Raw genomic sequence first — 13745 nt, 5'->3', positions numbered from 1 at the left:
AAACATAAATAATTTTCATTCAACAGCTTACTGTTATTAGTAAAATAGAAACGAAGAGATTGTTACTCACATATCCAACAAGGTTAAGGTTGTCATCAAGACGATAAAGTCCTCTGTTTTTCTTTCCACTTACTATCTCTAGCATTAAAATGCCAAAGCTAAACACATCAGATTTTACTGAGAATTGACCATCAATAGCATATTCTGGAGCCATATAACCTCTGTAGAACATGATAGACAACCAAGACACAGATTCAAACTAATTTAGAACGAAAGAACATTAAAAATGAGAGAGTACAATGTATCCTATCAACTTACAACGTTCCGGCCACTCTTCTTGTGACTCCTTCTGTTTGATCTCCTCCAAATGTTCTTGCCATTCCAAAATCTGAAATTTTAGGGTTCATATCTTTATCAAGTAAAACATTACTTGCTTTAAGATCTCTATGTATGATTCTCAATCTGGAATCTTCATGAAGGTATAGAAGCCCCCTTGCAACCCCAAGGATAATGTTAAACCGTTTTCTCCAATCCAAAAGTTTACCGTGTGCTTGATCTGGAAATTTTCTCATTCAAGTTATGAAGTTTGAATACTCATATTGAAAAATTGAGTTTTGAACCTATGAACATAAAAGTGAATAAGGTAACAAAAGGATATTAGGGGTTTAAGGTATTCGAACCAAATATATAGAAGTCCAAGCTTTGGTTGGGCATGTATTCATAAATCAGCAATTTTTCTTCTCCTTGGATGCAATAACCAAGAAGTCTTACAAGATTTCGGTGCTGCAGCTTGGCTATTAGTATAACTTCATTCTTGAACTCATTTGGTCCCTGTCCAGAGTTCTGCGAAAGCCTTTTCACAGCAATCTCTTGCCCATCCATGAGTGCACCCTGTTATGTTTGTTTAAAAGAAAAGAAAAGAAAAGAAAAAATAAATAAATAAATAAAAGGTAAAAAGTAAAAAATAAAAAAAAAAAGGAAAAGAAACTGCTTGGTCTTCTAAGTTTCTGTTTTCCCTAGATTCTTATACAGCATGTTCAATATTTACCCTGTATACAGTTCCAAATCCGCCTTGTCCAAGTTTGTTGTTGAATGAAAAGTTATCAGTGGCACTAGCTATAGTAGATAGGTTGTACCAAGGCAATTCCAGATCCTCCTCCTGACCTTCGTTGGTCTGACCTGTTGTTCCATAGATATCAATTTTCTCTGATGTAGGTATCGAGAAGGGGGAAAAAAAAAATGTAAGGGGGAAAAAATGATCAGCTTCTGTTTATGCATAAGAAAACAAGAGGAAAACATTTATGGATTTGCATAAATTCATAACAATTGAAACTTACTTACAAAAGAATTAAAATAAAATTAAGCCAAGATAATCTCCATTTATGGTATAGGGAAAAAAGCATACAAGACAAGCTCTGGTTCAGGCCACCAGAACAGATTTTGGACATGCATCAACTTTGACCCACTAACCAATGTTCTATGAATTCATCAAGTACCCAATACGTCTCAGATCATGATAATTAACCTCAAAATCCAGACGCTGTTATGATTATTTATATGCTGTGATGGACAGAGAAGTGACATACCTTTAGAAATTTTCCTGTTTCTTTGAATATAATAGGCAGATAACAACAGGCCACAGACAATAGAAACAACAGCTATAATAATCGCCGCAATCTTCACTTTAACTCCATTGTTTGTTTCTTCATGGTTGAAATCCACAAGGCAAAGCAACCATAGTTAAAACATTAGCCAAATATAAAAATAAGAAAAGAACCTAATGCAGGGGACAAGATCTTGAGCAGAAAAAACCCTATAACAAGAAAACACAAAACCATAGGCCAAGCAGAAAATCAATCCAAAATATTTAAAGTAGCAAAAGTAAAAAGAAAACACAAAACCATGGGCCAAGCAGAAAATCACTCCAAAATATTTGAAGTAGCAGAAGTAAAACTCCGTCTTACCTAACTCTGAAGCAGGCATTCTAACATACAGATCCTGGCCACCACCATTCAAAAGACGCCGAATGTCAATTAGATCACTAAACCAGAGAGAACAGGCACTGTCTTCTTTGGCATCAGAACTTGCAAAAGCTATACAAGAACAGTTGCTTGAGCATTTCGCCTTGCATTCCTTCATATCCATACCTTGACTGACCCAACCATTTTTGGTATCTGGCAATTTCAAGCCAACATATTTTATAAACCCATTGTTGTTTTGGCACTTCAATGTTTCATTTCGTTCACAACCTTGTCTATATTCCCCTTGTTCCCATGTTTCTGGTGAAATGGGTTTAAACCCTTTCAAACATTTGCAAGCAATTGGGTCACTGATGGTACAAACTCCATAGGGGCCACAGAGTCCATAGTTATCACAGATATCTTCTGAAGCTGATACAGAGACCCACCTTGCTGATAAACCCAGAGTATCACTAGTATAATCAAAGCTTTGCCACAAAAAAGTTCCAGAATTTCCATCTTCCCCATCTCTCAGCACCAGATTTCCTGAATCTAGGAGCTGCAAAATGGGATTCACAGCTTGTTTTGAGGAGCTGGTAGACCAAACAACGGTAGTATTCTGACTGAGGATGACAGCGTTACCAGTGCTATTTATCATCAATATGCCAGATGAATCATTGATGGGTTTATGCACATTCGCTACCCATGAAACAGTTCTAAGTGGGATTTTCCTGTTCCAGATTCCCAAGAATCTACTGCTGGAATTAGCTGGGCTAAAGAAACCCAGTTCAAAGCTTCCATCTTTAGAAGTTAAGCTTCTGCCATCACTGACGAACTGGGTTTGTGTGATGGCATCGACTGCGGTTGAGAACTTGATGAAAGAAAAGAGCAAATGGATTCCAACAAAAACAAAACAAATATTGTCCATGCTTTTACCAAAGTATTGTTGTAGATGTTTGATAAAAAAAAAATCTCACCTTGCCTCATTTGGAGTCTTTCTAATGATTTATAAGAAGAGATTTTAAACTCTTGGATTAAAGGGAGGGAATAAAAATAGAGATTAGTTCGATAAGGAAAAGAAAGCAAATGAAAAGAAAAAAAAAAGAGTATTTATTAGTAATTATTCTTGAAATAATTAGTGAATGAAAAGTAAAGGAAAAAAAAAAAAGAATATTTATAATATGGTTGTTTAATGAAAAAAAAATTAATATAATTTATAATTTTTACAAAATTATTCTACATATAAAATATTTTAATTAATTAGTTTTTAATTTATAATGATAATGTTGAAATATTTAAAAATTTTATTATTTTTTTTCCCTTCTAATTCGTTGTCAAATTTAAGTGGAAACTAAAATCATTAAAATAGATACAATTTAATCCCTTTATTTTTTTTTCTCTTTCTTTTTTTTTACTTTTCTTTTCCATCAATTTTAACAATTCAAACCAAAAAACCGATTATTTTTTCTTTTTTTTATTCCCTTCTTTTTTATTCCATTAATTTGTATAAACAGATGAGGGCGTTGTTAGCTAGTCCATAATTAAATAAATATATGTATATATAGTTAAATGTCAAAAATGACCCAACGCCATCTGTAGAAGGACACAACATGTGAGGGGTCTGGGAAACGCAAGGAGTAGAACAAAACCGTGAATTACACGGCTAATTGCCTTTGATGCAATCCCACAATTTTTTTATTTTTTATATTTGAGATACTGATGAAGATTCTTAATATATTTATTTTGTATATTTGTATATTCGATTTTATTTGCGATTTATTGCCTTAAGTGAACTTCGTACAATTATATAAATGTATTTGATGTAAATATACACGGCTTATTTACGAGGACCTGACTTGTGAGAAGACAAATCTAAATAGTTGGTTAATTACATTTCATCCATTCAAGCTTTTGTTGATTATCTATTTTTTGTTAATATATATATATATATATATATATTGTGGTCTGGTTTGTACTCTACCTTTCGATAAATTCTACTCTCTCTTTTAATAATTCCAACGAGAGTACGAGTGGCCATGCAATGTAGACAATTCAGTTTGCTTACTGGTCATATATATATATATATATATATATATACTAGGTCTGGCCATGTGCGATGCACATGGTTTAATATAAAATTTAGATATCTAATAGTTTATATAAAATATTTCTAATGAAAATAATTTTATAATTATTATGATACAATAATTTGAAAATCGTCTATCTATTAATTATTTTTTTAATTTTATATTAATAGAAAGGAAAAAATTTATTTGAATAAAATAATCATATAAAGCATTTCATGAAGAGTGATTTATTTTTGTAGAAAATAGTACATTCTTTTACTAAGCAAAAAATTAAACGAATAGTAAAAACACAAAGTACTTGTATTATAAATGATGATATTTTAGCACAATTAATACTTTTATAAGATAATTGCAAGATTTAATAGAAAAATATGTAATATTTAAACTATTTTCTATTACATCTTACATTTTACAAAATATTAATGTTAGTGCTATTATTGTAGGATATTAAAAACAAAGTATTTTGTAATAGTATACAAAAAGTTACAATTGTCTGTCATTCCAATATTGACGTAAAAAATATTTCATGATAGTCAATTAAGCATTCTTTGTTTGTCTTTATACTGAGCAAATTTTTTTTCGCTACTCTCATCATACTGTAAGAGAGATGTTTGCATATATTATGAATTGTGTTTTTATCATATAGTAAAAAAGATAAAAATATTAATATTTGTTACATTTCTATTAACTTAACTAAGCCATTGATTTCTCTTCCTTTTATATTTTATTCGTTATATTATACTTTTTTTATTTTCAAGTAACTTACTAAATAAAAATTTTGATTTTTTTAATTTCTTATTGGAGTTGGGAAATTTGATCTTAAAAAAACAATGAGTGAGGAGAGCTACTTGATTGTCCTCATAGACAGCATTGTTACACTTCAATACTCAAATATGGTAAATATCAAATCCAAAATGTAGTCAAAACGTAATACTTCAGTGATATTTTCTAATTTGTATGGTTATAAGTGTTGTTTGAGGTAACACTTTACTAAATTAAGAATTAATGTTTAAAAAACAATAATTTTATTATTGATTTCTTTTATAAAAATCTTTAAAATTTATTTAGAATAAAATGATATATAATAATAAAATATGGAAATATAAATCTATGGCTTTATTATCCAACTCTTACTGACAGAACTCCCTTTGTTTTTACTCTTTTTATTTATTTCTATTTTTTTGCATTACTAATAACACTCCTATTATATATTATTCTTTTCACCCAAACCATAAAATGGATATTTGAACCTGATTTTGTATTAATGTTGAAATAATGTATAACTCTTATGTATGACTATTATTATATTATGTGCATATCCACTATATTTTATCACAACTATTTGCTTTTTATCATTTTAGCACCACTATTATATTAAAATAATGATTTAAACATATTTTGATGAATTAGTGTTTAATTAAGTGCAACTAAAAAACTTGCTAAGTTATTAAAGTTCAAATTCCTTTCCATATATCAAAAAGTGAAAATTACACACTTCTTTTTTATTTTGACAAAATTAGACAAAATTTGAAATAGACAATACTATCGTCTTACTTGTAATTATGTTTAATATTGTAAATAAAATAAATGATATAGGCATTATTGACCTGAATTAAACAAATTTAATAGTAAGAGTAAACATTGAAATCAAGCTAAAGCCATACAAGTTCTTCTCGCCCCCCCCCCCCCCAAAAAAAAAAAGTTAACTAAAATAAATAACAATATGAGGAAAAAATGAACAGTAAAAAGGGACCAAAAACAGGTTGGCAAAACGCATGGGAGGAGTGCCGTTTTGGACCAAAATGAACAGTAAAAAAGGACCAAAAACTACTTCTCTTCTCCTTTATAGTATAGACTTATAGTATAGATATATATATATATATACTTTTCTCCTCTTTTTTTAAAGTAAATTAATTAGTGTACAACAGGAATATGTGCTCCCTTTTAATATAAGAGTAGGGCTTCAACCTATATTAAAAGAGGAATAGATACTCTAAAAATATTGAAACTATTTCTATCAAATGATTAATAACCCTTCAGATCAAACCAAACTAACCATATAAATATGTGATAAGTTTGCCATATTTGAACAGAAAAGTCTCATTTGGGTGGGATCCATCTTTGTAAATGAGAACTATGTAGTGTTGAATTCATAGAAGTTTTTATACTGGATATCCTTGTCCACAGGACCACAAGGAATTATATATTTATAACCACCACAGGTTTTCATGCAGTCAAGTTCGTATTGCACATCTCCAAGTTTCTATGAGAAAGACAGCAATTTAATGTCTGCTCTGCTTTATAATGGCACTAAACAATTACGCTAGTTTAAAAAAAAATAATAATAATAATAATAATTCCGATAGTTATGTGAATTGGGATTTGGATTCATTTAAAAAGAAAGTGGTTGAATACATACATACATACATATATGCATGGAAAAAAAAATATTTCTAATAGTACAATAAGATAGGATATTTGGAGGAGCAAACCAACGTGACGAAACAAAAAAAAAGTACATGTAGATAGGAGTATCATTAATGTTATAGTTTATGAGAGTTTGAAGCTGATAAGTGAGATTTTTATTCACTTATTTAGCCCTTAATGCTTGATTAATGGCTTAAAAACTCAAGTTTTATTTTATTTTTAAAGCTTTTTGTTCAAAATCTTGAAGAGAAGCTTTAGATTGGAGTTAATGGCTTGTTGATGAAGAAAAGACCAAGTGTAGAGCAAATTTTGCAAACATGAGAATACTCCAAGCCAAAAATGGAGTCCACGCCATGCTCCATGCTAAGATAGAGTGAACCCTTGTCCACGCCATGCTCCACGCTATAGGCCTCACTCCACGCCATTTCACCCTCCACGTCACCCTCCACTCCAAGGTCCACGCCAAGGTCCACACCATTCTCCACGCTACAAGCTTCACGCCACCCATCAGTTTGTTTCTTTTCACAGAGGAAGTGGCGTGGAGTCACGCCAAAATGGCATGCACCCTTAAGATCCATGCGGCAACATATTTCAGCACTTTTTTTTATTTTGTGAGTATAAGAAAATGGATGATGTGGTGTCAAAAAAGAAAGGTTTTTTTTTTTTTTTTTTAATCAAAATAGACAGTGGATCTTCATTCTTGGTAGGGTTTAATGAAGAAAGGAGCAGCCACCATTTTGGAAGGAGGTGAAAAAGGGAGACACAATTACCAAGTAAGATTTTAGAGAGAGAAGAAGAAGAGCTAGAGAGAGAAAGCTTAGATTGAAGAGAATTGGAGCATTTCAAGACATTGAAACATCAAAAATCTTCAACTAAATTAGTTTTTTTTTTCTCTCTCTTCCATCTTTTATTCTCTACTTTTTATTGGTTGTATTGTTGTTTATTGAATATTATGTCTTCCTTTATGGATTTTTCTTTGAATTTTATTATGGTATTTACAAAGAACATGTATAGCTAAATTTATATCTAGGATCTTGGTGGAACCTCTACTTGAATGATATTTAATTAATGAGTTGAATTTTATTTTTCTTTTTATCCAAATTGCTTGTGTGAATCTTGTATTTATTATTCAATATACTCTTGCATTTGGGAATTTACTTGGGTATTGGGTAAATTCACTATTTTATACTTGGGAAGGTTTAATTTGGTGAATTGGTCACTAGATTGACACAATCTAGGCCCTAGTTAATATTGGAAAATTTAATTGAGGTTTGGGTAGCCACAAAAGAGGGGGGTATAAGGAATGAGGACTTAGGAATTTTAGAAAGGAATTTATAATTTTTATTAAGGACTTATAGATTCTAATTTCACTTTGGAAAAAAGGATTAGAATAAATTGGAATTTCTCTAGGCTAGAAATTGGATAAAATTTGGTATTTTGTCAACGTAATGAGTTAAATATAGAAATAGTAGAGGGTACATCAAAATCCTAGGTTTTTAGTTCATTGTAATTCCATTTTAAGTTGTTGAATTGTGTGTTTGTGACTTAATTTATTTTCTTTTGTCATTTACTTGATTTTAGTTTACAATTTCATTATTTAATTTTTTGCTTTGCTTTTAATTTCAATTCTCTCATTTTAATTGCGTGCCTAGATAAAAATAATTAGTCAAAATTTTGGTAATTAGTTGATATTAAAACCAATGTTCGTGGGAATGGTACTCACTTATCACTCTATTTGTAACAGCCCAGACCACCCGCATCAGGATATTGTCCTCTTTGGCCCAGGGTTCACACCCTCTCTCCCCCCTGGCCTCAAGGTTTTGCTCACAAAACGCGTCCTGAAGGGAGAGGTATCCACAGCCTTATAAAGACCGCTTCGTGCCCCTCTCCAACCGATGTGGGATGTTACAATCCTCCCCTCTTGGGGCCCAGCGTCCTCGCTGGCACACCGATCCGGGAACCTGGCTCTGATACCACTGTAACAGCCCAGACCACCCGCATCAGGATATTGTCCTCTTTGGCCCAGGGTTCACACCCTCACTGTCAGGACCCGTCCAAAGTTCCCCACCGGAACCCTAGACAAGCCCTGATCCCAGGGAAACCCTACCGGACCGTTCTGTGGAAGATCCGGCAGAACCTCCCCTAAGGGATGAACTTACCACAAAATTTCCTGCACTGAAAACACACTTCTATAATTGTTCCCTTATTCCTCCCACAGTACAACGAACTGGTTCCACAAATTTCAGCACTCCAAAATAAAAATACAGTAATCCAGTGCAATACAAATACATAAGTGTCCCATACAGTATACAGAGCTTTATGAAGTACTACAAAATACAGAATACAGTAAAAGTGAAAGAAATAGTACAACTGCAGTAAAAGAAGAACAAGGTACTGCACGAACAAATACAGCGAGGAAGATCGAGTCCGCTCCGAGTGAACACCGACTACCTGGTACCTAGAGGAACGAAATTTAAGAGTGTGAGATGCTAATCATCTCAGTGAGCGACCCTACTACTCTACACTATCATACCACGGTAATAGGTATATAAATAATAATTATTTGGAAATAATAATGTCTCTCAAAACCCTTACAATTCTCTCAGTTGGAAAGGTTCCCCTTTTAAAACATTTTCACAAAACCCTTTATTCATATTTCCCGAAAACCAAGACATCAATTAAATACCAGAACAGTAATATTATATTTTTAATTCCAATACAGTTTCCAAACATTTTATTTTTAAAACACAGTTCTGAAAATCATTTGATGCACCCACTATATACCAGTGGCGCCAACAGTACCCAGCGTCCCAAGGTACCGCTAGACAGGAGGTTATAGAAAGAAACCGGCATACGGTCGCGTGGCGTCCCACTGCGCCGCTGCTAACCTGGTGTCCCGGCCAAAGGGGGGTGGCCGCCCTCTCCGATGGCATCCACAGGACACCCTCATAATATCAACCGCGCGCTACTCACACCCACCTGCGCGCTAATCACAACCGTGTGCACACTAACCATATCACATATACCATATCACATAATCAGAACACCAGTACGTGCACGGTGCATCTAAAAATTATAAAATCCATAAATTTAAATCATAAAACAAATTTCACATTTTTCATAAGCATAGCGGGCATAATCCATCCGCTTGAACCGGGAAATTCTCCACAATTTCCTTATAATCCATACCATAAATTCCATGATTTTCAAATCCACCAACTCCCAAATCCATCAATTCAAATATCCACATTTTTTTTTTCCAAGCATAAATAATTTCTCGAAATATCATAATCAAATCCCATAATATTTTATGGGCATATTTCATAAAAATTGAAATCACCAACATAACCAAATATTTTCCTTGAAATATTTGAAAATCAAATCGTGCCCAATTTACCATTAAAACCACACCAATTTCAAAATCCTCAAAACCATAAAATAATTTCACATGGCATAAATTTGTGAAATACACATTTTCTTAAATCCGATAAATTCACAAATAATTCCACAATAATTCAAATAAATATTTGGCACATAGAAATTAAATTCCAAATATTTAAATCACACATTATATATTCACCAATTAAATTCCCAAAATTAATTTGAAGGTGGGTCACTCACCTTGTGCACGTATCTCAATCAAGATCCTCCGCAGGATCGACTCCGCTACTTGCACGTGCACCTAAAACACCCACAGTACCAAAACCACAAATATTAATATTTTATTCGAGTAATCCCCAAATGGGTACCCGAGGAGCGAACACCAAACGATAACTAAAATTTACGAATTATATACCGAATCGAAGCACGAGTGATGCTAATCACAGATCCGGTCTTAATTTCCGATGATCGTACCTGACGGGGTCGGAATTTTATCGGGAAGCTTTTCGGGTTTCGGCTCCGCAATTCTCCCAAACCGTCGCGAATTGGTGGAAACGGAAGTTGGATTTGGGTTCAGGAGGTCGAACACTGCGGACTGGAGCTGGCCGGAATTTTCGGGGTACTCGCCGGAACAGTGATTTCCGGCGGCCGCCACGTCACCGGCAACCGTCGCCGGAACAGTAATTTCCGACGGTGGCCGTTTGCTGTGAAATTTTGCAGATTTGTAGATCGTGAGGAGAGCAATCCAACGGGACCGACGGTGAGCAAAACGGAGGTCGGACGGCGGAGAAATCACCGTTTGAAGATTTTCGACCCCTCGCCGGAAAACGCTCCGATCCCGGCGCGTCGGTGGTCCGATGGCCGTGATTTTTGGTGGGTAGGCCGGACTTGAGGAGAGGATGCTGGGTGTATGGCGTGTGTACTGTATATCGGCCGGAATAGTGCCGATTCGCGGTGGCCGGCGGTGGAGGGGAAAAATCGCCGCCAAACTTCGGACGTCCGATCCGGGCGCGTCCGGCGGCCGTTCGCCGTGAAATTTGGAGGTTTTACCGGAAATGAGGTGGGCAAGCTTTCTGTCCGGCGCGTGTACAGTAACTCAGCCGGAACAGTGACAAAATCCGGTGGCCGGCGGTGGCTCTTTCTCTCTCCTCTCTCTCTTTCTCTCTCTTCTCTCTCTTTCTCTCTCTTCCCCGAGTGTTTTAACAAATAAAACCCCTGCATGACACTGTTCATGCCACGTGGACCAATCAGAAACTGACACGTGGCGTTTCACTGTTCACCGACCCAAAAAAATATTAAAATAATACGGTATCCGGTAAACTTCAAACGTCCATAACTTTTTAACCGGATGTCCGTTTTGAGCGTGCCGCTAGTCTGTGAACTCGTATCGACGAGTACTTTACAACCATACAAGAGTCAACTCACAATTACATCACAAGAAAAAGTCAACTCCCGGCACCTTTTAGACAGTTTACACTTCAACTTGTTTTACCCATAACTTTCAAACCGTAGCTCCGTTTCCGACGTGCTACTAGTCTACGAACTCAGGGCGTCATGCACTTCGCCACGGTACCCTGGTCAACTCGAAATTCCCACCGAGTCAAAAAGTCAACTTTTGACCCCTTCGGTCAACGGTCAACGTGCACGGATTCCGGTGCGATTCGGGACGGGGTGTTACACTATTACTTGATACGATCAGTATATTACCAAATCATCCTTATCAGAAGTTCCATTGGGATCTAGTTTAGTTTCTTAGCTTATTTAGTTTGATTATGAATATCATTATTTTCTTTTTCTGTATGCTGTGCCAATGGATGCTCACTTTCTGACATCTGAACAACAGATGACATTGTCAGCCCATCCGAGGGACACAATTGCATACAAAGGAGACTGACTTGGATGCTATGCAACACTTCTAATTCAATGCAAAAGTTCCTAATATTTTCATCAATCAGTTCAAAAGGCCTTCATTCTTTCCACAATCTCCATGCATATAACAAGTAAAAGGTCATTTTGTTTGCATAACATACAAAGATCAATTGCGTTTGGTTCTTAAACTTACATGTTCAATAAGGTTAACCTGTGATTCATAAGATAGAAGCCTCTGTTTCTCTTTCCACTTATTATCTACTGTATTATTATACCAAAGCTAAAAACATTGGATTTGATTGAGAAATTCCCATCAATAGCATATGTAGTTGTCATATCATTATAAACAAACATCATATAAATATAGCACATTAGTATATAAACAGAAGTGGACTAGTAGAGAGCATTTCATGTCAAAAGTATTTACTAAGTTCCAACTACCTTGTTTGTGTTTCCTTCAATTTCATCTCTACCAAAAGTTCTAGCCAACCCAAAATCTGAGATTTTTGAGTTTAACCCCATTAAATAGAACATTACTTGCTTTGAGTTCTCTATGTATAATTCTTAATTAGGAATCTTGATGAAGGTATAGAAGCCCCCTAGCAACCCCCTAGATAATGTTGAACTGCTTAGACCAATCTAACAATTTACCTTGAGTTTGATCCGGAAAATTTAAGTTTGAGAAAAGGACATAGCATTTGTAATAAACCTGTTATTCAAGTAAAGGACATAGCATTTGTAATAAAACATGTTATTCAATCTCACCAAGAATGTATAGCTTATTATGGGAGACAAACCAAAAATAAAAAGTCTAAGCTTTTGTTTGGCATGAATTCATAAATCAGCAAGTTCTCTTCTCCTTGAATGCAAAATCCAAGAATCCTTACAAGATTTCATTGTTAAAGTTTGGCAATTAATATTATTTCATTTTTTAATTCCCCTAGTTCTTTAAGGCCCTTTCATAGCTGTTTCTTGTCCATCTGCTAATCTACCTTAAAAAATCAATTTTATATTGTTAATACAAGATGTGGTCCTCTTTTTTTTTTTTCCTATCCTCATATTAGCATATTACAAACTCACTTTGTATACAGGCTCAAAAACACCTTCACCAAGTTTTCTGCTAAGTGAGATGTTATCTATGGCACTAGCTATTACTGACATGTCAAACGATGGGAGCTTGAGGTCTTTCTTTTGTCCATCAGTTTCTTCACCTAATTTTCCATTAACTAAACAAATAAATGAATAATGAAAGAAGATGGAGTTCGATCAATTTAAACATTAAACTGGCAAAAATTAGTATGCTATTAACCCAATGAAATCAGTAAGCCCTTTTTTTTTTATTAGCGAAAATTGATCATTTGTTTTAATGAGCCAACCAAAGCATTATAAGCAAATGAGTCCAAGAAAAAGATCAGTGTCATATCATTAAACAATATATCCAATCCCATTATTAGAACATAAAGGTCAATTAAGTAAATTACATGATTATGAACAGTATACATAAAAAAATTTTAACATTCTCCCATTTGGACTGTATAATCATAATATAAATAAAAACTTAATTCGCAAAATCTCTCAAAATATAAGACAATTTCACCTAAGCATATTGAATATTGATAGGATACAATAATATACATAGTCTAGGTCATAGAGATTCATTGTTATAGTACTACTAGATCCAAAATATACGTATACAGAGACAAAATGTCTCACGCAGGCCTGCACATAAAGTGCTCTAAATAATGTGTATAAATATCTCATTAATGATTCACACGCATGTATATATTCCTCAACAAAACAATAAATGATGCAAATTATTATGCTCCCACTAACACTCTGCAGCCAATATCCCTATATGACATATATATTCCTCAAATAAATCTAAAGAGGTAAACCTTTGGTTAGTGGATCTGCCAACATATTGTAAATAAGCATGTACTCAACAAAAATGAGGCCTTTTACAACTTCCTCCTTCACTCTTTAGAATTTTGTATGGATATATTTAGCTTTGGATGTGTATTCC

General features: G+C 34.2%; 1 protein-coding gene across 4 annotated transcripts in view; it reads right to left on the bottom strand.

Annotated features, from left to right (window-relative positions):
* Window positions 1-13745, bottom strand: part of LOC107430800 (G-type lectin S-receptor-like serine/threonine-protein kinase At4g27290) — a 30248-nt gene that overhangs the window by 615 nt on the left and 15888 nt on the right. Inside the window, exons 1-6 of one of the 4 annotated variants that reach the window (XM_016041647.4) lie at window positions 1965-3008; window positions 1587-1703; window positions 1049-1206; window positions 681-891; window positions 319-556; window positions 71-221 (exon numbers count right to left, since the gene is read on the bottom strand). In XM_016041647.4, the coding sequence (XP_015897133.3) occupies window positions 71-221; window positions 319-556; window positions 681-891; window positions 1049-1206; window positions 1587-1703; window positions 1965-2886 (1797 nt within the window). In that variant the 5' untranslated portion in view covers window positions 2887-3008. Of the gene's footprint in view, window positions 1-70; window positions 222-318; window positions 557-680; window positions 892-1048; window positions 1207-1586; window positions 1704-1964; window positions 3009-13745 lie in introns of those variants that run through there. The other 3 variants (XM_016041655.4, XM_060819158.1, XM_060819160.1) reach the window with 3 other exon arrangements.

The sequence above is a fragment of the Ziziphus jujuba genome, chromosome 1 (genome assembly GCF_031755915.1).
Source record: "Ziziphus jujuba cultivar Dongzao chromosome 1, ASM3175591v1".
In the NCBI taxonomy this organism is placed as follows: Eukaryota; Viridiplantae; Streptophyta; class Magnoliopsida; order Rosales; family Rhamnaceae; genus Ziziphus; species Ziziphus jujuba.
This window is presented reverse-complemented; position numbering and strand designations above follow the sequence as displayed.